Below are 24,751 nucleotides of genomic sequence, written 5' to 3' on the forward strand. Positions count from 1 at the left end.
CAGAATCCAAACTACAGCATCGTCTAAGGAAAAAAAATTACTATATTAGCCATGGTATTAACTAATATTTATTGAGTGCTTCTTAGATGTTAGGCACTGAACTAAAGTACTTTACATACATTATCTCATTTAATCCACAGAAGAGCTCTGAGAGAAAAGGATCACAATTATCCCCACTTTAGAGACAAAGAAGCTGAGACGTACAGAGGCGCTAGATGTCTATAATCAGTCACCTAGCTTGCAAGTGACCAAGTCAGGACTTGAACCCTGGTCCCTCTGGTCCAGCATTGAAGTATAAGATGACCACTTAACACATTGAGTTCCAATGCTGGAGTGAATTCTGTTATGCCATTTATGGAGTAGAGCTCACTGAAACCATGTTTTTTTTTTTTTCTTCCTCCCAGCACTTGTTAGTGGAACAGAGAGTGGGAGCTTATTCTCCATAGTCAGGTATAGATTTGGCTTTAGAAAGCTATTGGGGCAAAGATGGCAGGAACTTCCCGAACTGATACCCCAAGAGGGTCATGCATGGCTCTGCTCATGGGGAAAGGAAAATGGAGCTCAATAATACTGTCTTGTAGAAAGCAGACTGTGACTGTTTTTTAGTTTAGCTCATCCATGGACCATTACAACAGAAGCATTTCGCTTAAGGATAAAAGTACATATAGCAATGTTAATTACAGATACAACTCATTCGGTTTATTATGCAACAGTTGGAGGTGATGCTCTGTGAACCTGACATCTACACAGGGCATAACTATCACAGAAAACCAGACATTTTGCAAGAGAAAGGATGCACACACTTCCTAGATGTACATGATAGCAGCAAACAAGTAGGAGACTAAATAGCTTACAGTTTTCATAAATACAAAGGACACATCCCCCTGATATTTTTGAACAACTAAGTTCTTTCTCTTGTCAAAGTGTTGGGTCACCCTGGTGACATTGTGTCATGTAGACTCAACTCTAGCGGTGGTAAATCTGCTGTCGCCTCAGTCCATATGTTTTGGGGTGGGGGCCATGATTCCGATTATGGCTGGCCATGATTTTCAGTATACATCACTATTTATATACACGTATTGTTAAAGGAGGAGCAGATAGGAAGCTTAAAGCCTTGGCTTCATCTCTGAGCTGTAGGCGAGAGCAGAGGAAAGGACTGGAAGGTGGATGGCAGCAGACTGGATGCAGCCCTCTAACAAATGACCACAGAAGCGCATGGCTTTTAACCTCCAAGGGAGCCTTTGGCATTTCTCTGTGGTATAAGGCGATGCAGCTGAATTTGTGTGTGGGTGTGCTTGCTCTCTCTACTGTCTGGGAGGAAAGGCATCCTCAGGCAATCTCTTATCTCTGCGATTCCCTAGATACCCGGGCAGCCTTCGCTCCTGTTATGAATGCAGGATGTTTTCTGTGACCGTGCTGCCTCCACCGCTGATGACAAAGCTCCTGGATTTGGACATGACAAGTGCTGGGGACATCTCTTCAGGATCCTCCATCTCTGGCTGGCAGTCCCCTCCCGCCAACCCTCCTCCCTTGCCCGGTTCCTGGATGGTCAGTTCTGAGTCTGTGTCCTCACACGGCAATGGGAGCAGAGCTTGGTGTCTGGTCAGGGCCTCATGACTTTTCTGAGCTTCCAGAGAGTTCTGAGGTGTGGAATTCCTGTGAGCCATGGCGTTCTTCTGAGGCTCGTCGAAGCTCAGAGAGAAGGTGACTGTGCCACTGCCGAAGATGACCTTCTGCGTGCATCTGGGCTGCTGTTGCTGCAGGGGCTGAGGCTGGAGGGCTAGGGGTTGCTGCTGCTGCTGCTGCTGCTGCTGCTGCTTGTGCTGGGTTAGGGCCAGCGGCGGCGGCTGCTGCTTCTGCCTCTCAGGCTGCGGGAAGGGGTCTTCGCTGTTGCTCTTGCTGCTGATGGAGGAGGAGGGGATGGAGCCCGTGGAGCCCCCGAGGCTGCTGGAGCGCTTGCGGGAGACATTGCTGCGGCGCAGCGTGGCCCTGGCGGCCACCTTGAAGGCGTGCGCGGCGGTGCTGCAGCGCACCTCCTCGATGGTGTTGCGGGAGGGCTTGAAGAGGATGATGTAGACTTTGTTGAAGAAGATGCAGGCCAGCAGGCCAAAGCTGGCTGCCAGGATGGCGATCACCTCCACGGCGGAGACAAACTTGCCATAGGTGCTGGCGTAGGCGGGGATGAAGGAGATCCAGACGATGAAGAAGATGAGCATGCTGAAGGTGATGAACTTGGCTTCGTTGAAATTCTCCGGTAGCTTCCGGGACTTGAAGGCAAAGAAGAAGCAGATGGCGGCCAGCAGGCAGGTGTAGCCGATCAGGGAGCCCAGTGCCATGAGCGAGCCCTCGTGGCAGGTGATGAAGATGATCTCGTCTTCCAGCTCGTGGTTGCGGTAGCTGGAGGGGGGTGCGGTGTACAGCCAGATCACGCAGATGACAATCTGCATGAAGGTGCACAGGAACACCAACAGGAACTGCAGGTTGAGGCCCCACCACTTGCGGTGGAAGCTGGTGGGGATCTTGGCCTCGAACACCAGGAGCACGCGGTTGGTTTTCACCAGGATACAAGAGATGCACAGCACAAAACTGATGCCAAAAGCTGGTTGGCGCAGGCGGCACGTCCAGTCCTGGGGTTCCCCGATGAAGAACAGGGAGCTGGAGAAGCAGCAGAGCAGGGAGAAGAGCAGGAGGTAGGAGAGCTCACGGTTGGTGGCCTTGACGATGGGAGTGTTTCGGAATTTGATGAAGACACCCAGCACAAAAGCTGTCAGGAAAATGCCTAGCACGGCAAAGAGGGTGAGCGCGATGCCAAAGGGCTCCGTCCAGGAGAGAAACTCGATCTCCTTGGCAATGCAGGAAGTGTGGTTCTCGTTGGACCAGAAGTCATCCGGGCACTTGTCACAGGCACTGGCATCTGTAAAATGTCCCAGTGGGGAGTGAGTTAGTGTGCAGAAGAGAGCAACATCTTGTGTGTGCGTGTGTACCTGGAGATGAGGGCATAGGGGATTATGGAAGGTGGCCATTGTTGTCTTTATGGATGGAATGGCTGTGATCTTCACATTGTAAAAATATGTGCCTTCACTGAAAAGGAAAAGTGATTGACTGGAAAGTAAAGTAGGCTCTGCCTTGGGGGTTGGTACCGGGAGGAGGGAAGGCCAAGGAGGATGAGGATGAATAAGGTTGGTGTAGTTTATTTGCATATATGAAAGTAGAATAATGAAACTATGTTGACATCGTTTTCAGAAGGGAGAGGAGGATAAGGGAGAATACTAGAAGGGAAGAGATTGATTGGAATATATTGTATGTTTTGTATAGAAATACCATAATGAACCCCCTCCCCTATATAACTAATATATGCCAATAAAATATGAACTTTTGGCTAGTATAGTGGTACATGCCTGTAATCCTAGCATTCAGAAGACTGAGGTAGGAAGATCATGAGTTTGTCACTAGCATGGATTACATAGTGAGATCCTGTCGCAAAAAAAAACCCAAAACTAAAATAAAATAATACCTTAAGAAGTACCTTTCATGGCTCTACTGGTTTGTGTTTTCCTTGCACAATCGTAGGCACCTCTTTCCTTTAGTGTTACTTGCTGATGGTGTGTAGCAGAGACTTTCCTGTACTCCGTGGGTCTAGCATGGTCCAACAGTATCACCGAAGCTCTGCCTGACTTACATTTGTTATTTTTACAAATCCAATTTGTGGTGTATCTTTGAGGTTTGTAATTGGATATGTGCAGGTAGTAAAATGGTTAGTATAGTAAGATTTTACCATCTCATACACAGCCTGATTTAAAAAAATTTTAAAAATTTTACTATAAAGGTGATGTATAAAGGGGCTACAGTCACACAAGTCAGGTAAAGAGTACATTTCCTTTTGAACAATGTCACTCTTTCCCTTGTACTCATCTGATTTGATTGGATATATGAGTGGACTTTGCAGACCTGGGAGAGCTGACCTCCTTTTTAGTGCCCCCTGCACAGGACCAGTATTTCCTTCACTCGCTCCACACATGTATCCATGGCTTTCCAATGAAAGAGGCTGCAGATTCACCAAATCTCTGCCACATGGCAGGCAGTGTGCAAACTGGGACCAGGAAAGAGGCATGGTTTTTTGCATTTGGAGATTTGGGTGGGATTCTGGTCATTAACTCACTTTCCTCATTTGTAAGATGGACATGAAAATGAACTCATTATTGTAGTGATGATAAAAGAATAATTACAGTTTATAAAGTATTTCCAGTGCTAGTCAAAGTTTTATTTAAAAAAATACGTATCTAGAGCTTACCATGTGCTTTATCAATACTAACTTTTGCTTAAGTCTCAAAGCTAAGACAAGCTTAAATGCTATCCTCACTTTAAAAGACTTTGAGTAGCTGAGTATGGTGACTCATGCCTGTAGTCTTAGCTACTCCATAATCAGAGATTGGAAGAATTACAGTTCAAGGCCAGCCTAGTCCAGACTAACAAAGGTAGACGAGTGAGACCCTATTCAAAAATAACAAAACCACAAAGGACTGAAAGCATGGCTCAAGTGGTAGAATACCTGCTTGGCAACTATGAAGTCCCAAGTTCAAATCTCAGTACCAACAGAAAAAAAAGAAAGAAAGAACTTGAGACACAGAAAAAAAACATATGAGATAAAAAACAGTTCCAGGAAATGCAGGTAATCTGTCATGGCCTGTTAACTCAAAGCTAGAACAGATGGTACCCTGTCTACTTAGTGTCACTGACCTTGAGAAAAGGGAATCAGTATTGGAGAGAAAGATATTGCCAAGGAAGCTCATAAGCAATGAACACTTCAAAACGACCTCTGCTGTTCTCATCTATTCTTTACCATGGGCCTAAACACCATCTCAGCCCAGTTGTTCCCTGAGCTTCCTTAACCCCAACCGTTGGACCTGGCTTGAGCCCTACACAGGGTTTAGGCGTGGCCGTTCCTTTACCTGTCTCATCGCTGTACTCCCCATCAGGACATTCCACACACTCAAAACAGCAGGTGGGCTCCCCCTCAATGATCCCTTTCCTGGTCCCTGCCAGACAGTCTCTGCTGCAGTTGGAGAAAGGCACCTGAAAGTAGAGAGGAAGAAAGTGAGTGGCCAGGGTCAGGGGTCATTCCCATAGCTATTTTGACCCATGCAAGGGAAAGAACTTGGAAATAAGAATCCGTGTCGGTGACATAGGATCATTCGAAGTAGAAGAACTATGGAATGGCTCTCATTCTTGTGAAGCCCACATAATTAACTCTCATACCAGAACCAGCCAAAAAATATCAAGAAGGGGTCTACAGCTGTTTCCAGTGAGAGCATTTTTGGTCAAGGAAACTCATTTGAATTCCAAGTCTGAAATGCAGAGGTCTCTTAATTTTTGTGTTATAAGAAAACAAGGAGGTACTTACCAGCCCACAAGTTTAGAGAAAGGGGGCTGGGAAGGTGGCTCAGTGGTAGAGTGCTTGCCTAGCATGCATGAGGCCCTGGGTTCTATTCCTCAGCACCACATAAATAATAATAAAATTATATTTGAAAAAGAGTTTAGAGGAAGAAGTACTGAGGTCAGAGCTGAACCCTTGGCGTCTGGAGTTAGCTCTTATATTAACGTACACTTGGCCTTGGAAGTCCCTTTTTTATGGCTAAGCCACAGTGTCATCAACTTCCAATTGTCATCAAGTGCTTCATTTGTAAGTAAATGGACAATATTGATTAAGATGCCATGCTAGAGGACATCTGGAATACCATGGTTAAAGCTTGTACACACTAAAAGGAAAAAGTGAATGAAAAGGAAAGTAAAACAGTGAAATAAGGGAGGGCTCACAGAGATGGTGAATGAGGATGAATAGGGTCAAATATTGTATCTGCATGCATGAAAACATAACAATGAAAATGGTTGAAATTGTGTTAAGAATAGGGGAGGCGGGTAAGGGAGAGTGTTGGAGGGAGTGAGTTTGATTGGGATACGTTGTATTCATGTATGAAATGTCACAATAAACAGCACATTTATGCTAAGACAGATGTAATGCTAGAGTTCATTGATTGCACTAGCTTCACATGCATAAGACCTTGAGTTTGAATCCCACTACTGCCAAAAAAGAAAAACACATGTAAAACTATATAAACCCTGCATTTATAAGCAGGATGAATGTGTGTGTGTGTGTGTGTGTGTGTGTGTGTGTGTGTGTGTGTGTGTGTGTGTGTGTGTATCAAAGGATGATATTACTTATCTCAATAGCAACTTTGTGAGGTTATGTAGGGAAATCATCAATATATAATTCATGGTTAAATGTAGATGGTATTTTTGTGGTCATTTCTTAAAAAAAATCAGAAAAGCAAGAGTGGATTAGACCCTAAGATTTGTTGAGGGCAAAACTCTAAATGCTTGCTTTGAAATAAGGTTTCTATGGAAAATTTTCATTTAACTTATAACTCTGTTAAGTACTGAGGAACATAAACGACTGCATGTATGACTCTTTCTTTGTCATTCATTGACTAATGTTTAAGCCCATGAAGCACAATGCCTGATAGAGGATATTAGGGTTATAGAGAACAGTACAGGAAGTGACTTCCATGAACGAGGAGAGATGAGACATGCATCCATTATGCATACAATGAATTATGTTCATCATGGGAGTGAAAGATAAGCTAGATGATACAACAAGGGTGAACAGGTGATTATATAGCTTAACAATTTTTGTCTCAGTCAGTGGAAATGTGTGACAATTTAGACAAGGGTATAATTAGTGGGCATAGGAATATAAACTCTGGAATCCAATATCCCCACTTAGTAAAGGTCCTGTATTTGTAGTTGAGAATCTACCTCTGGAGTAGAAACTAACCAAGGTTTACACGGGATTTACTGTTACAGGAGACCTTCCCATAATCTATCCTATATATTGGCAACCAATGAGACCAGAGTCACTCATCAACCCAAAAAACATTTGCAAATAGGATGAAGTAGAATCCTAGGACATTTTACAAAAAAATGGTCCAAGATGCTTAGAAAAACAGTGAATGAAAGATAAATACAAAGAGCAAAGTGGTGAGTCTCAGCTTGGCTTCCTGGAAGAGTTAGAAAGATGTTTGGTCTGGAGTCTGTGCTCCTGAGGAGCTGGAGTTCAGCATCTTGCTGCATCCTAAGCCAAAGCATGGTCATCATTTCAGTGTATCTCCACTGAGCGCTGGACTTCTGGTTATTAAACAGATTTCTATGAGGCCTCTGACCAGAGTCACAGGCTTCCCCTTGTTTTTCAGGTTTCCCATTATAGGTAAATAAATGGCCTGTTTGGTATATAGGTCAGCTCTGAAGTATTTGGGCGACTTATCAATGGTGATAATACCATTGACATGGTGATAACACCAGAACACCCAGCTCTGTTTTGGACTCAGATGTTTCCATGGCTATTACTGGTGACTGGGGCAAGTGGAACATCTCTGTTATGTGTGATTGTCTCATGCATCCTGGACATTTTGCATCCCAAGTTCCCAAGTGCAGAAGGCCACTAGTATTTCTTGGTCATTGTGGTATTCACTTCTATTGTCTAACTTATCTCCCCTGATCAAAGTAGGTAGGTAGGATGTAACTCTCTGTTCAGGGCCACTGACTGTTGATGTGTGCTTGAATATTTTTCTCGAGTTGGATTTTAGTCAGAGAAATTTCCTGACTAGTCAGGGAGTCATGTTTATAAAAAGTAAAATCATTTCAATATAATAAGACAGCTCGGGGCTCAGGTTCAGAGGCTCCTCCTCTGTATACCAAATACTCATGAGTTCACCAGAGCCCTGGACAAGAAGAGTTAGTGAGTTAAGGAAAGGGCTCATTATCCCAGAAGTTCGTGAAGGGGAGGAGGGAGGCCAAGTCCCTTCCCCAGGTCAGCATTGCTCCCTGTGCATGGGAACCACATCTGGTGTTCTGAGAGACAACACCTACCTCCCTGGAGAATCCACTCCACAGGATCTTCTCCTCATTGATGAAGAGTCTCTCTCCCTTCTTGGCATAGACATTGTAATACCCAACTTCCTTAAACACAATGGAGCCGTCCTCTGGGGAGAGGTGCCAATTGATGATGGAATAGTTCCCCATCAGGTCACCACACTCATCAAAAGTCACCTGCTCCCCCATGTTATTGGTAAAGTTTAGGTGACGTAGGTGCTTCAAGACCTAAAGAGGAAGAGAGATGAATGAACATGAGCCACAGGACTGTCACAGATGGCTATGTAGATTGTGCACTGTACAAGGACAGTAAGCTATCTTGTTCCTATGAAGGACCATGACTTGAGGAAGAAGCTCCCATTTCTTCTTTTGCTGGCCATGGGGCTTGAACAGTGCCCAGGCACTGTCTTTGAGCTTTTTTACTCAAGGCTAACACTCTATCATTTTTGAGCCACAGCTCCACTTCTGGTTTTCTGGTGGTTAATTGGAGATAAGAGTCTCATGGACTTTCTTACCTGGGATGGCTTTGAACCACAATCCTCAGATCTCAGCCTCCTGAATAGCTAGGATTACAGGCTTTAACCACAGGGGCGCACCTTAGAAGCTCCTACTTCTAATATTCATGATAGTACTTGCAAAGGTCTGCAGTAGCCTTGGTAAGGCCATAAGCTTTACTCACTACTCAAAATGAGATATGTTTCCCCTGGCTACCAGCAAATCCACAGCCTCTGCAGGTGCATCGTGACCTTGGCATTCTTGCCTGGCATCTTCTCAGATGGGTGTGGATGGAGAAGAGGTAGCCTGATTAAATGTTTTTACTATCTGTTTTTACTATCTGTTCCTTCTATCCCTATGATCTTGCATCTGTGTGCCTTGCTGCTGAAAATCAGGGTGGGGCAAAATGAACAGAGAAATGAAGCTGTGGGTGGCATCCTGGTCATCATTGTTGACAGAGTCATGGCACATCCTTCAATTTATATAAAGCTTTATGGGTCACAGAACTTTTGACCAAAAAGTAATTGTAACAATATTAATTACTATTATTAATACTAATTGCCAACACATACTAGTCACAAAAACATTAAGTAACAGTCATTGTGCAAACTTTGAGGAATAATTCTGAGTACTTTGTATTCATTATTTCATCTAATCTTTAGCTGTCATGGCTGGATGACAGGTGAAAGCCACCACACCCAGCTTTTTCTGTTGAGATGGAATCTGGGGGACTTTCCTGCCTGAGCTGGCCTAGAGCTGTGACACTTCTAATCTCACCTCCCATGAAGCCAGGATGACCAGTGTGTGCCCCAATGCTCAGCTATGGGTTGCCAAAGGGTATCATGAACTTTTCTGCATAGTGTGTCCTTGAACGGAAATCCTTCTGTTCTCAGCCTTCCAAGTAGCTAGGATTAAAGGCATAAGTCACTGGAACACAGCAGAGGCTGGAATTTACATATGGCCTTTTCTGTTGTACTACACTGCCTCTAACAGAAATTGCTGGGAGTGTCCACAGCAAAGACCACTTAGAGGTCAGTAATAACTTCTGATTAAATACATTTCTTTAAAAAATCCACTCATCACTATTAGTTGTCCAATTCATTCTAATGACAGCATTACTGAGATTGCAAAATCAGACACATAGTCTAAGAAAATAGCTCAATATTCCTAAACATAGATGCAAAATTTCTAAATCAAATGCTAGCAAATCAAGTCCAGCCATATAAAAAATAATAATGGGAGACTCAAGACTAATGCTTAGGGTCTAGGTAGGCATGGTGTGCATGCCTATAATCCAAGCTGCTCAGGAAGTGGACTTACGTGGATCATAGTTTGAGGCCAACAGATACTGGCCAAACAGATACTGGGTACTAACAAGGTGACATACCTTTAATTTAGGCAAAACCACTCTACTCAGCAATAGATCTGCTCCAAGATATTTGAAAACTTTAGAGATCATACTTTTGTACTCTGAACCACAAGACTAACAAAATCTGAGTCATGGCTTTAAACAAAGTTAATCCTGTCGATATTTTGCACAAGTAGATTGTTCAGATATTTGAAAATATGCATTATTTTTTAATTAATTTATTTATTTTTTTACAATCTTTAAGTAGTTGTACAAAGGAGCTGCCATTTAACATAGTGGCCTCATTTTAGAAGCTGCCTTTTAAAACATTTTTCATTCTTAAATTGTAGTGTTTCTGAGCCACATCCCTGGCCCTTTTGGCTTTTGGTTTGCTTTTCAGATAGAGTCTCACACTTTTGCCAGGGGGCTTTGGATGACCTTTCTAATTCGGTCTCCTGTAATTTTAGGATATATATATATATATATATATATATATATATATATATATATATATATGTAATATATACTTACATATGGATGTGTATATATAAATATATATGTATATATGTTATATACAGATGTAACATTATATATACATATATGTATATAATATATATTATATATACTGCCTTTAAAAAATAATTATTATCCTTCCTGCCTGACTAGGCCGAATTCTGCGTTATTATTTGCTGAACCTCTATCTAAGTCAGGGACGTACCTGCCAAGCCTCAACCTTCTTGATGTCTGCACAGGAGCCATTGGTGAAGAGCCCTCTTCCGGGTAAGCAGGTGTATATGTCTTGCAGGGCATGCGCAATGGAGTAGACGGCCAAGTACACGTTGTAGGATATCCGTAAGTGCGTGTAATCTATGTAAGGGGTTTCCACGCTGCTGATGTTCTCGTCCCCGGTACAGAGAGGTCGGAAAGCAGTGGAGCTGTTGCTTACCCTGCCGCCACTTTCTTCATGACCTCGCAGAAGGCTGTCCACAGGCACAGGTCCTTTAACACCTTCTTGGAGGTGGCAGTTAAATGTTTCTTCCCAAAACTCCTTGGCAAAACCGTTGTGCACAGATTTCCTGGGGTGCACTTTCTGCAGGAATTCCCGGAACCCTGGGATCTGCCCAGCCTTCAGGCCAAAGCCGATGGTGCCTCCAACCACGTGGAAGTACTGGGGCATGGCGATCAAGGAGGAGCTGGCCCAGGCCTCACTGGCCAGCCAGATCCTGCCGGTGATGTTGCGCCTGACGATCTCCTTGATGAGGGGTTCCAGGTCTGGGCCACTGGAGAAAACAACAATGACCTTCGCTGTGGAGTTCTGGATCACCTCCACCACGTGCCGGATCTCTTCCTCATCCGAGTACTGGGAGATGAGTTCACTGAAGTCGATACAGATGTCCCTCTCTTCTGCCTCCTCCCGGAACTTCTCAATCCCTGGCCGGCCGTAGTCATCATCAGCGGCGATTGTGCCCACCCAGTTCCAGCGGAAATACTCGACGATGTCTGCCATAGCAGTGGCCTGGTGTTCGTCATTGGGGATGGTGCGGAGGAAGGATTTGAACTGGTTCTTGTTGCTGAGGAGTCTGCTGGAGGAGGCGTAGCTGACCTGGGAAGAACCAAGGACTTAGCGTGAGTGAGCGGGAGGCCGTGCTGGAGGAGGGTTTTGGAGCGTACCTTAGTCTCATTTATCAAATGTGCTGGCAGGATGGACAACTAGGAACCCCCAACATGTGCTTGACTCCAACATGTGCACCCTAGTATCTGTTAGTTTTAGAAAGCTTTCTAATTCCCGTCATGCTACGTTCAAAGTGGGTCTGGCCATAACATCAGTCTGACATTAGTGGAATGCCCTTATCTCAAGGAGAGTCTGTGTGCACCAGGTTTCTTCTAAACATCCCTGCGGTGTGTCATTGGTTACAATAGACTCCCATACATATCTCCTGCCTCCTGGGCCAAGGTTCTGATTTGAATACTATAGCTTTCTCTTACTCTGATGAACATTTTATATATAACCCACCTTTGGGAGAATCAGGTCCTCTAAGGGTCTCTCTCTCTCTCTCTCTCTCTCTCTCTCTCTCTCTCTCTCTCTCTCTCTCTCTCTCTCTCTCTCTCTCACACACACACACACACACACACACAGAGGAGATGCTGTATAGAGGAGTCCGAGGGGTTCACTTTTGGCTTTTTTGGTGGTTAATTGGATGTAAGAGTCTCATGGACTTTGTTTTGCCTGGGCAAAGATCCTTAGATATGAGCCTTCTGAGTAGCTAGGATTATAGATGAGAGCCACTTGTGTCTAGCGTTTTATTTGGGTTTTTGAGACAGGATGTCCTTATATAACCCAAACTGGTTTTGAACTCCTGCCTTAGCCTCTTCAAGATCCTCCTGCCTCAGCCTCCCTAATGCTGGGATTACATATATGCACTAATATACCAGGTCAATAATTAATTTTCTATTAATAAAACTTTTCTATTTTGGAATGTTTTTAAGTAAAATTTTACTGTGCTTCATTTTTTGAATCAATGAATAGTTTCAACATTAACCCATATTAGTCTATGAAAGAATGATATCAACTTTGTATTTTTGACAGCAGTTTGATCTTAGAAGCTGTACTATAAAATTGATCATTTAAAAAAATTACATCATGATAAACCTTGATGTGTCACAGAAATTCAGGAGGTGGTCAGATTAAGGGCTGTTTAGATTTTCTGGGTTGTTGAGAACTCTGTTTTCAAACCAAAGTAATCAACTTCTGAGTTGGGATTTCACAAATGTGAAACCTACCATTTTTTTCAACTTATTACTGCTTGCTTCTTTATTTTCTTCTGAAAAATGGACCAAAAATTACCTTAAAGGGATAAAAATCCTTTATAGATATTTTTATTTTTATTTTTTTTGTCGGCCGTGGGGCTTGAACTCTGGGCCTGGGCGCTGTCCCTCAGCTCTTCAGCTCAAGGCCAGCGCTCTACCACTTGAGCTACAGCGCCACTTCCAGTTTTCTGGTGGTTTGTTGGAGATAGGAGTCTCACGGTCTCTCCTGCCAGGGCTAGCTTTGATCCTCAGATCTCAGCCTCCTGAGTAGCTAGGATTACAGGCGTGAGCCACCAGCGCCCGGCTTTATAGATATTTTTAAAGAGAAGATATTCATAATATTTGAAAAGGTTTCAAAGTGAGGGTAAACAATACTTCATGTTCTCTCTCCACAAAAACTTAAAAACCTAGATAACTGTATCCTTGTTTCAGCATTTTGTTATTTCTCTTCCCCTCCCCAAATTAGAAAAATGTATATACAAGATTCAGGGTACCGGAATCAAATAGGGGGGTGGTGGTGGTGGTGGTGAGGGAAGGGATGGCTGGGCAAAACAAAGGAGGGGGTAACAATGCTCAAGAGAAAATGACTCATTACCTTATTGATGTAACTGCAACCTGTCTGTACAGTATCTTTACAATAAAAATATAATAAAAAAAAAACCCAGATAACTTTTCTTATAAAAGGGGAGAATTTCATTGAACGATTCAAAAAAGGCTTCCAACTACAATTTGTCCTCATTGGCCTGCTTGTTCTATCCACTAGGTGGCGTGACTGGCACAAGAAATACTGTACCACGGGGCCTGTGCCAAACCTTGCTGTGCCCTATAGTCAGCTGTGCAGATATGAGGGCCGCTGTTTCCAGGCTGCATCACCCCAACTTCATCTCTGCTCTCTGAGGGTGAAGGAGTGGGACCCAGGCGACAGGATTTGTAAAGCTCCTTGAGACCTCCAACTTTCAGTTCTGGCAGAACAATTGCCATAGACAAACTTATGCTGGGTTGACTGATAAGCATGACAGTTTTCTTAGCATTTTCACAATTCAAATTTAATTTCTCCTTATCATCCATTTGCATCATGCAAAATTAAGCCTGACCCCTTTATTTTCTTTTTTTCTTAATGGTATTCCATTTTATGGTGGTTGGCCATAGGGTAACAACGCTAACTGTGTATTTAAAATAACACTGTATAATACACCAACTTTAAATGGGCCTAAGATGTTTACTAATGTGGGCTTTGGCACAAAAGTTATTTTGGAGAAACCCTCCTTCAATAAGGGAAACGCCTTTCTTTTCCTAAGATAAGGATTTAATAAATGATGACTCCATCTGTGTGACGTGTGTAAATGGGTTATGGAGACCACCAAACACACAGAGCCCTTCCAACAGAGAAATGTGAATTCATCAAAGATATATTTAGTAGCAACATTTAAACATTAATTTTTTTTGCCAGTCCTGGGGCTTGAACTCAGGGCCTGGGTGCTGTCCCTGAGTTGCTGCTGCTTCCTCTTCCTCCTCCTCCTCCTCCTTTTCCTCCTCCTTCTCCTTCTCCTTCTTCTTATTTTGCTCAAGGCTACTACTCTACCACTTGAGCCATAGAGCCACTACTGGCTTTTTGTTTTTTTGGTGCTGAGGAATGGAACCCAGGGCTTCATGCATGCTAGGCAAGCGATCTACCACTAGGCCATTTTCCCAGCCCCTAAACATTACATTTGACCTGATCAATAATTTAATTTAAGATTTGGTATGAAGGATGTACTATGATGGAGCTGATTTTCTTCTCCGTGGACACTTAGGTTATTTCCAGTTTTTTCCCAATTATGAAATGATGTTACAGTTCTATGACTAGTTAACTGAGGAAAGGTTTCAAGAGGGGAAATTAGGTTATAAAATGACATTCAGAAGTGGTGCTGTGGCTCAAGTGGTAGAGCGCTAGCCTTGAGCTGAAGAGCTGAGGGACAGCACCCAGGCCCAGAGTTCAAGACCCATGACCACCAAAAATAAAACAAAAAAACAAAAAAATGACATTCAGAGTTTGCTGTCATTTTATGAGTTTATCCTTATCATTAGCCCTAATAAATATTTAAATAGTTACTAAGCCACTTGTTTCAGTGAATTGTTAGTATTTGAAACTGCAACTATCTTCTCACGAAGGCAAAGCTCCTGCAGTGTGGAGATTACTTACTTATATACTGTGTAAATATTTGTCAAATAAAATGTATTCTCCATTTCTGAAATTGCAAGGTAATGATTAAGTACCTATTTTGAGAGAAACAAAGTGTTGTTTCCCTCTGAACTAAATTTCAATTCCTCAGTACGTAAGTAGAAAGTTGGGGGAAAAGACATTTTTAGTTTGAAACATAGAATTTATATTGTGTGGTCTCATTCCTTTAAAAAAAAAAAAGCAGAAGAGGGGCTGGGAAGGTGGCTTAGTGGTAGAGCACTTGCCTTGCATGCCTGAGGCCCTGGGTTTGATTCCCCAGCACCATATAAGCAAAAAGAAAAAAGCTGGAAGTCGGGCTGGGAAGGTGGCTCAGTGGTAGAGCACTTGCCTTGCATGCATGAGGCCCTGGGTTCGATTCCTCAGCACCACATAAGCAGAAAAAAAAGCTGGAAGTGACGCTGTAGCTCAAGTGGTAGAGTGCTAGCCTTGGGCTAAAGAGCTGAGGGACAGCACCCAGGCCCAGAGTTCAGGCCCACGACCGGACTCCCCCCCCTCCCAAGAAAAAAAAGGAAGAGGTACTATGGCTCAAGTGGTAGAGCGCTAGCCCTGAGCTGAAGAGCTGAGGGACAGTGCCCAGGCCCAGAGTTCAGGCCCCACAACTGGACCCACAAAAAAAAATAATTAATTAAAAAAAAGCAGAAGAAAAGCCATTTACTAAATGAATGGATGGAGAAATACCCGAATAATGAAAAAAATCTGAGTTATATATATGTAAGGTACATTTAAAAGAATTTTGGAGATTTATGAAGATCTAGTTGACATGCTTAGGGCCTCATAAACCCCAACAATCATCTAATAATCAACTAAATGACAATTTTGTTCTTATTATTACTATTAAATTTTTACTAGTACTGGGGCTTGAACTCAAGCCCTTGAGTTGTTTCCACTTACCCATTGTGTTAGCCTTTTTTGTGTTAGTTTTAGAGAACTAGAGTCCTTCAGACAGTTCTGATCAGATCTTAAGCAGCTAAGATTATAGGCATGAGCCATTGGCACTTGGGTACAAACATTTTTGTGTGCCAATGTAAAATCAGAGATAGGAAACAATAAACTGCATGAACACTGCAGGTATGGCCCTCCTCCAAGCCTGCTTCCCTGCTTCCTGCCCTCAGTGCCCATCTAAGAAAGCACCAGTACCTGGGGAATGTAGAAGAGCCCCAGCAGGTTGGCCACTGCTGTGGAGACGCCTGAACCTGTGGCTCCCACCACAGCAATCGTTGAAGGGATGTGCTCCGAGCAGTTGCAGAACTCATCCAGATTCAAAGAATCGATTTTGTTCTGAGCAACAAAACTCAAAGTGGCCTCCAAGGCCTTAGAAACGGTGTTGCATGTATCAAATATCCTGTATCCCAGTGTCATATTGGGAAGAAGAGCTGGGCTGCTGTTTATCTCCTCTATGGCAAATATCATAGCTTGTAACCAGCGAAATCCACGGAAATTATACCTGGAAGAAAGAAGTACAAGAAAATGGGTTTGCAGCCACAAATGTAGACTATGACATTCCTAGAGGTCAATGGGGGAAAAGAATGGGAATGATCTCATTTTTATAAACAAGCAAGCGTTTGAGGACGTACATAGTGATTATTTCTCAGTGTTAAGATTTATTTGATTTATTTATGTCTTTTTATTTTTAAAAATGAACATGCATGCCAGGGACCTGTGTTTCATGCCTGTAATCCTGGCTACTCAGGATCAAGATTTGAAACCAGATCAGGCAGGAAAGTCTGTGAGACTTATCTTCAATTCATCAGCAAAAAGCCAGGAGTCGAGCTATGGCTCAAGTGATAGAGCATTAGCCTTAAGGAAAAAAAAATAACTCAGGATAGCTAGTGTCCAGACTCTGAGTTCAAGCCCAAGGTTCAACACATACACACATACACACACACAAACACACACACACACACACACACACACACACACACATACACACACACACTGCATAACTCTTCTAAGAAGAACATCATTTTGAATAAAAATCAGGCAAATTACCAAGAAAGAGAGTCTGTGCCAGGTTTTACTCTCCCAGCACTTGGCTCAGCATGAGGGCTGAAGAAATACGCTGACACAATGAATCAAAGTCCAAAGGGGGAAAATCATGTGGTAGCAGGTTCTCCCTTTACATGGTGGGTGGAGAATGACTTGAACTCAATGACAGGAGGTGAGAAATTTGTTTTGTTATACTGCATTGTATCCTTCAGGTTTAGTTTTTGTGGTACTAGGGATTGAACTGAGGGCCTCACGCTTGCTGGTAGGTGCTCTACCACCTGAGAATCACACTATTACCCCCTTCTGTATTAGTTATTTTTGGAAGTAGGGTCTTTATTTCTAGACTGGCTTGGGTTGTAACCCTCCTACTTGGTTTTCCCCTTGTCACTGAGGATGATAAGCATGTGTCACTGAGCCTAGGTATTAGTTGAGATGGAGTCTTACAAACATATAACTGGGCTGGCCTGGAACCATATTCCCCCATACTCCACTTCCCAAGTAGCTAGGATTACAGAATCCAGCCTAGTTCTGGTTTAACTTTGTATGTGTGTGTGCATGCATGCCAATCAAAGGACTTGAACTCAGGGCCTGGCCACTGTTCCTGAGCTTCCTTGGAGCTGTCCCTTGAACCACAGCTCCACTTCTGGATTTTTGGGTAGTTTAGTTCACTAAACTCTTATCTCCAGATAAGAGTCTCACAGACTTTCCTGCCCAATCTGGCTTCGAACCTTGATCCTCAGATTTCAGCCACCTGAGTAGGAAGATTACAGGTGTGAACCACCCATGCTTGGCTTTGGTTTAACTTTTTAATGTGCCACTTTGTTTCCTTCATTTATAATGTTTATAACTATTTTGCTCAAACCTACAAAATATTTCTGTATTTATACCTCTGGTAAACTTCCATCTTCTTGGCTGGCCTTAGGTCTGTGTATGTGTGCCTCTTAGTGGACAGCATGGTGAGCATTTTTTTACTTGGGTCACATGACAGATATGATCAGTATCTGAGATTTGGCATTTATTTTACATTCACAGCAATGTGTAAATGGTCAGTGTACTAGCTCTCATTACAGCATGAATAAAAAAAATCCAATTTTGTTGTAGTAATCTTGGTTTTCATTTCCATTTTCTAGCTATCACAGAGTCGTAAGAAAAGTGCCTTCTAGAAGTGACAAGTCTGAGGGTGCTACTCCAAGATGCTGGGCCAAGATGAGGAATGCAGTCACAATCTCTGCTGTCTTGATCAGGGGAGGTAATAACCTCATTTATTCTGTAGGGGTCAGATCCTACTACAAGCAATTGCCTATTGCTGGGTGTCACATTTGAGTACTGCTTTTTTTTAAAAAATGGAAATTCTGGAGTTTGAGTCTTGTGCTTGTAAGATGCTCTACCACTAAGCCCACTTTCACTTAGAGGCTAGCGCTCTACCACTTGAGCTACAGCACCACTTCTGGCTTTTTTCTTTTTGCTTATGTGGTGCTGAGGAATCGAACCCAGGACCTCAGGCATGCAAGGCAAGCGCTCTACCAATGAGCCACCTTCCCAGCCCCCCCACCCCCAAAGAGTTTTTAAATAGGAACAGTTCCAAAGAGCTATTGCCTACGTAGCATGCAGAAGTGTCTGAGTCTTGTTGACTACAGAGAGATTTCCTGCACCTCTTAATTCCTTTACTAAAGAAAAGCAAGAGGGCAGCAGCTGGTACCCAGGGATTCCTGACCATTGAGGCATTTTAAGGTTGGGGGAGTTTACTACTAGAGTCTGCAGGAATTACAGGTACTTAATCTTCCATTAAGCTACCCTGCCACGGAGTGCTGGGAGCAGGTAATGATCTAGATATCAAAGGCCTGGCCTTGGAGAGGTCATGGAATCTCTACTCATTACCCTTGACATTTTATATTTTTGGGGAAAAAAAAGTTCTCTAGAGGAGGGACCAAAAAGCTTCAGCATGATACCTAACTACCATTTTTGTAAAGAGAGAAACGTGCGTTTTTAATTATTTGGGTTTGCTGCAGTTTTCCTCAAAGATATGTCCCCTTCTCTTACCTGATACACTCTACGGATTCTGGTCTTGATTTTAGGTCTTGATCTTTAGCTGCTACTCCAAAGTGTATAGGAAAGAGGCCTCCAAGGATAATGTCCCCTTTCTTCTGGGCTCGCTGATCAGGCCCATAGGCAGAGGAGAGCCAGGCCAGTGCCCAAAGGATCAAGCAGTTGCTGTATAACACCATGGCTCTGCTGTCTCTCCAAGGAGAGAGACAAGGGTGTGGGTGATTTAGAGGCCCCAATAATTTTACCCTTTCAGTGCAGTTCATACACTGTGATGGAGAAACATGTTTACAAAGTGATTAATGACAGAATGGAAGCTGTGGTATTTGTGTCTCCATTCCTGCCTTCTCCACTGTGCACGTGTAAGGTGGGCGGTCCTTGAGGCCCCAGAAACCACATCATGTAGAGACTGTTGGTGATGTTTTCTACAAGAGGGAGAAAACAATGGATTCAGTTAAATGTTCATCTTGTTTTTGGAGGAGGTGGCCCATTTAGACAGGATTAAGGGTAGCACATTGAGGAGGTGTGGCTTATATTCTCCCTCCCTTCTTCCCTCTTTCTCTTCCTCCCTTCCTTCCTTCCATGCTTCCTTCCTTCTTTTCTTATATCCTTCCTTTCATTTTGTTGGTCAAGGGGCTTGAACTCAGGGCCTGAGTGTTGCCCCTGAGCTTTTTCACTCTAGCATTCTACCACTTGGAGCCACTGTACCACTTCCAGTTTTCTGGTGGTTAATTGGAGATAACAGTCTCATGGACTTTCCTGCCCAGATCAGCTTTGAACTGCAATCCTCAGATCTCAGCCTCCTGAGTTGCTAGTATTACAGTTGTGAGCCACCAGATCCTTGCCCTGCTTATTTTCATAACAGTGTATTGTGAGACACCGAAACCTCCAACTCTCCATATTGTAGAAGGATTGTGTTCAGTTATGGGAGGTCACAATGTAAAGGGGCTGTTGATCAGTACCGCCTGCACTGATGTTACTGCTGTATTGCTGTCTACTCATGCTTCTGCATGAAATTCTGCATAAAGCTGACCTAGCAGTATAGCAGCCACTCTTTTTATTTTTATTGTGAAAATACCATACAGAGGGGTTACAATTACACGGGCAAGAAAATGAGTACATTTCTTATCAAGCATTGTAGCCTCCTCCTTTGTTTCCTCTTTCCATCCCTTCCCATCCTCCCCTTGCCCCCCCACCCAATCCTCCCGGCTTACACCCCCCCCACCAAAGTTGTAAAGTTTGTTTTCGACATAACGACTTGTACATCTCATTGTTGCAATGGGAGCAGCCACTCTTGTATTCTAATATTAATATGATTTTTTATCCCACAATTTCTTATATAAAGTACATGAGTCACATTTAAGTTTAAATCCTGATTTTAAAGCAAAAAAATTAAGAATCCACTTATTTTTCATTGTGATAGTGCCCTTTGTTGTTCAGGTTTTTGGTTCTAGCTTGTACTTAAATGGAAAGGTCCTGAGAGCCAGGGGCCAGTGGCTTAGGCCTATCCCAACTGTGTAGAAAACTGAGGTCAGATAGATTCCATTAACAATGCAACCTGGGCATTAAAGTCTGAAAGACTCCATCCTAACAGAAACTGAGTATGGCGATATGTGGTTGCCATTCCAGTTACTGTACGAAGCCTAAAACCTGCAAATTACATTCCAGGTGCATGCCTAGGCAGGAAGCAAGACCTTGTTTTGCACAAACCAGGTACCAGTGGCTCACACCTCTAATCTTAGCTACTTAGGAGGCTGAGATGTAAGGGTAGAGGTTTGAAGCTAGCTCTAGAAGGAAAGTCCATTAGACTTGTATTTCCAATTAACCATCAAAAAAAAAAATCTGGAAGCAGAGCTGTGACTCTAGTGGTAGAGTGCTACCTTTGAGCACTCTATATATAGAGAGAGTGTATATATGTGTGTATATATATATATACACACGCACACACACACACACACACACACATATATATGTATATATAAGTATACACACATACACATATATCATATATATATATATATATATATATAAGTATACACACACACACACATATACACCAGGACAAATAAAGGGCAGAGGGAGAGTGAAGCTAGAAGCGTGGCTGAAGGATAGAGCACCTGTCTACCAAGCAAAAGGTACTGAATTCAAACTGAGTATGGCCAAAAGAAAAAAGAAAGAAAAAATAGGTTTTATAAAGAATTCAGATAAATCATGAGTCAGATTATATTTTATAAGGTTTAGCCAGTGGATCTAAGGAAAAAGTTTTCTGCTATAGCAAGATTATCCTTATAGGAACACTTTACTGTCTTCACACTATAACCCCAAAACCTCTAATGTCAATCAATTTCCAACTATGTTGTCCATGTCAGCTAAATACACAGGTTCAGAGCCAAGCATGGAACTGTCAGCTGGACATCTCCATCTTGATATTCTAAGATACTTCAACACGAAGAGTCCTAAACCTACCTCCTTCCCAAACTTGTTCCTCCATTTTTTTCTATCACAGGATGTCACATTGCATCCATAAAGCCACATTAAGAATTGTTCTTGCTTCCTTTCTCCTCTCATCATTGTTCCTCACATTCAAGCAGCAAGGCCTGTCCATTCTTCTTCTTGTCTCTCTGAAATCTGTCTACTCCTCTCTATTTCCAAGGCCATCTGCCATCATGTCTTACATAGATTTCTGCAATTATTTTCTACTTGGTCTTCCCACCTTCACTTTTGTCTCTTTTTACTCTGTCTCTGAAAGTATTTGGATTTAGTTTGAAGAATAATCCCAACAAGTGGTTTTGGAACAGATTCTTGAGTTATATCTGGCTTTGATTCGCTGTTCTACTACTTCTAACACAGAACATTTGGCAAGTGTCTCCATCTCTGTGATCTCAATAAACAATGCACTGAGAGCTATTATCACAGTCCAAGTAGTGAACACAAACTCATGACAGTTATGACTTTTGCTGGTCTTTGCTTCCAACATTACATTCTAGGCCTACTGAACTTCCTTCATCTCCTCAAGATGAGCCTTTCAAATACCAAGACTTCTCAGATGATGTTGCTCTACCTGTTGCTTCCAGCTCAAACTTGACCTAAAAATCATTTACGTATCTTTTACCTTTTAGGTGTCCACAACTGTGACTCGATGTGGTGACCTTGGTAGGACATGAAAGAAAGAGCTCCTTCCTTCAGCAGGTATTCCCACACACCGGAGCACAGCTGGGTTTGTGAAGTACAGACTGACGCCAGCCCACGTTAGCTAAATCTTCTTTGTGCAACACACAAGTTCCAGGAGTCTCTAGGAAGGCTTTTATTAAGCAACCATGCTAAGAAGGTCTACCCATAAGAACATGCCTCTTACATCTTGGGTCTTGAAGCACCTTTCTTGGAAGATTCATTAAACTTTATTATAGTTAACATGTGTAAGTGTCTGCTTCCAGGATCCAAGACCATTACCACTGTCTTCTGCTGACCCTGGCTTTTTAGCAATGGCCAACAGCCATTCCTAGCCCAGGATACTGGATCTCACATGGAAGGCACATCCATAGACATGCAACTCCATGGGAATGTGCAAACATCCATGACCACCCAAGATCTGGACTCTAAATCTTGCTTTTAGGTTTTTGCTTCATTTCATGGATCTTGAGCATGTGTTTACTCATGTATATAATAAGAACATGTGCTGAGACCTGAGGATAGGAAGAGAACCAATATATAGATATGTTTCTTCCCTTAGGAGCTCTCATGCCCATGGACAGGAATGCTTTTGTAAAAGATTAGAATTTAGCTGGGTGCCAGTGGCACATGCCTGTAATTCTAGCTACTCAGGAGGCTGAGATCTGAGGATTCATGGTTCAAAACCAGCTTGGGTAGGAAAGTCTGTGAGACCCTTATCTCCAGTAAACCACTCAGAAAACTGGAAGTGGCACTGTGGCTCAAGAGGTAGAGCACTCGCCTTGAGCTGAAGAGCTGAGGGACAGTGCCCAGGCCCAGAGTTCAAAAGAATCTGCCTTAATTCTCAGAAGGGAAAGAAAAGAAAAAAAGCAACTAACTTTGTTTCCCCTGACTTAAAAACACTACACTTAGTACAGTGTTTGAAATAGCAAATGCTGGGAATAATGTTTGTTGAACAGATGCATTAAAAAGAAAGTCCTCTGGAAAGAGAAAAGTAGGACTTATTGATCAGGCAATATACCTTTAAACCCACTATATTTCAAACTTTACAACAAATTGGCAAAAAAGGCCAAGTCTACTTTTCTAGAGAGAGGAATACATTCTCTGCATATTCAGCTTGCTCAGGTGAGAAATGCTGGTACTTGAATTCCAAATGCCCTAAGAACTCAGAATTTTAAGCAGTACTGTGTAATGAATTAGGTAGGACAAGGAACATTGGTGAGGATAAGTCACTGAGAACTTTTAAACTTTTTCCTGTGAAAGATTAACTCCTTGGGGAAGTTTATTAACCTCATTAGTCCATTCAAAAGAAAATTCATGGCAAGAAGTAACAGATGGAGGAGAGATTTCAGGTCAATTTACTCCACCCGTCTAATGTAGTCTCCACACCACCCTATTTAGTTCAATTATTAAAGTCTAATTTGCTTTCAAAGCTGACAGTCATTCAGATCCTTGTCTCCAACGTTTGGCCTGTAGGCTGTGATTCTGACATTACTCTTGGCTCAAATTTCTTTTTCCCTGTTCCCATTGTTAGTGCCATATACAGGCTCCTATTACTGGAACAAATTACTTTTCCCTCTGATTCATTCTCTGCATCCTCTACACACATCAATGAGGCCTGGATCAAGAAGGATCCTAGTACACTGGCTTAACAATCAGAGTTTTTAGCTTATAGTAGTTAGAGTATAACACCTTAGTCTAAATATTTGCTGTCAACTCTTCTAATTGTATCGCTCATCTCTTCACTTTTATGCTATAGTAAAAAGCAAAACAAACAAAAACAACAACAAAACGAACTGGGCAAGTAGTGTCCAAAATAAAGATGACAAACTGATTTCCTTTAAGATTTTGTGTGGTCATGTGAATAACTCCTGGCCAATGGGATTTAAGCTAAAGTGTCTGGTGATAGTTTCTGAGAGCCTTGCTTCGAGGGCTGGAGTTTGCAGTCCATCTCTTTACCCCCACTTCCTTTACTCTGCTTCCTGGAGATGGATGTGAGTGTTAGGGTCCATCTGGAACCATAAGCTACAGTCTAGAGAATGATGATGCCTTGGGCTAAGGGTTTTGTGGAGCAAATATCTGTAAGTTCAGGAATGCGAATGCATAAGAGGAAGGAATTATGTGTTGAGGGAGCTCAGAAGCATTTGTAATGCTCTCCAGTGACTGCCAAGAAAGAAAAGGAAGCTTTATGAGGGCAGAGTGAAGCAGCCTGTCTCTTTCTCACACTGGTGGCCTAACACCAAGTTGTATGGACCCAGTAGATGCTCCACAAATACTTGAATGAAGAATCACCAGTGCAGCAGGGCTGGCTGAACAAGGACAGAAGAAGGAAGAGGTTGCCCTTCTAGATTTAATGTCTTTCTAGGCTGAGTCATAGTTGTATCCTCAACATTGAACAAAGAACCCTGGATGAATGCTGTAAAAAAACAATCTGTTGAACTTGCTTTTGTATGAATACAGTAGCTCATCTAAGTTTCATAGTCAAGCTAGTTGCCAGTGGCTCATGCCTGTAATTTGAGCTATTCAGGAGGCTGAGATCTGATGATTTAGATTCAAAGCCAGCCCCTGGAAGATAAATCCAAGGGACTCTTATTTCCAATTAACCAGCAAAAAGATGGAAATGGAGATATGGCTAAAGTGGTAAAGCACCAGCCTTTGGCAAAAAAGCTCAGCAAGAGCAGGAGGCTCTGAGTTCAAGCCTCTGAACATACACAGCAAGGGTAAGTTTCAGAGTCATGGGAAGGCTAGGAAAGGAC

General features: G+C 42.7%; 1 protein-coding gene and 1 long non-coding RNA gene across 2 annotated transcripts in view; one reads left to right on the plus strand and one right to left on the minus strand.

Annotated features, from left to right (window-relative positions):
• Positions 1 to 62: 62 nt before the first annotated feature.
• Positions 63 to 24,751, minus strand: part of Casr (calcium sensing receptor) — a 70,543-nt gene continuing 45,854 nt past the window's right edge. The window contains exons 2-7 of the mRNA XM_070030088.1: positions 18,825 to 19,252; positions 15,936 to 16,242; positions 10,488 to 11,372; positions 7,924 to 8,154; positions 4,950 to 5,073; positions 63 to 2,914 (exon numbers count right to left, since the gene is read on the minus strand). Coding sequence (XP_069886189.1) covers positions 1,386 to 2,914; positions 4,950 to 5,073; positions 7,924 to 8,154; positions 10,488 to 11,372; positions 15,936 to 16,242; positions 18,825 to 19,093 — 3,345 coding nt within the window. The 5' untranslated portion in view covers positions 19,094 to 19,252 and the 3' untranslated portion in view covers positions 63 to 1,385. The remainder of the gene's footprint in view (positions 2,915 to 4,949; positions 5,074 to 7,923; positions 8,155 to 10,487; positions 11,373 to 15,935; positions 16,243 to 18,824; positions 19,253 to 24,751) is intronic.
• LOC138832309 (uncharacterized) lies at positions 16,906 to 22,207 on the plus strand. Its single transcript, XR_011373539.1, has 3 exons — positions 16,906 to 16,956; positions 17,915 to 18,033; positions 21,947 to 22,207. It is a non-coding gene; the product is annotated as an uncharacterized lncRNA (long non-coding RNA).

The sequence above is a fragment of the Dipodomys merriami genome, unplaced genomic scaffold, assembly GCF_024711535.1.
Source record: "Dipodomys merriami isolate MVZ:Mamm:240054 unplaced genomic scaffold, mDipMer1.0.p SCAF_2, whole genome shotgun sequence".
Taxonomy (NCBI): Eukaryota; Metazoa; Chordata; class Mammalia; order Rodentia; family Heteromyidae; genus Dipodomys; species Dipodomys merriami.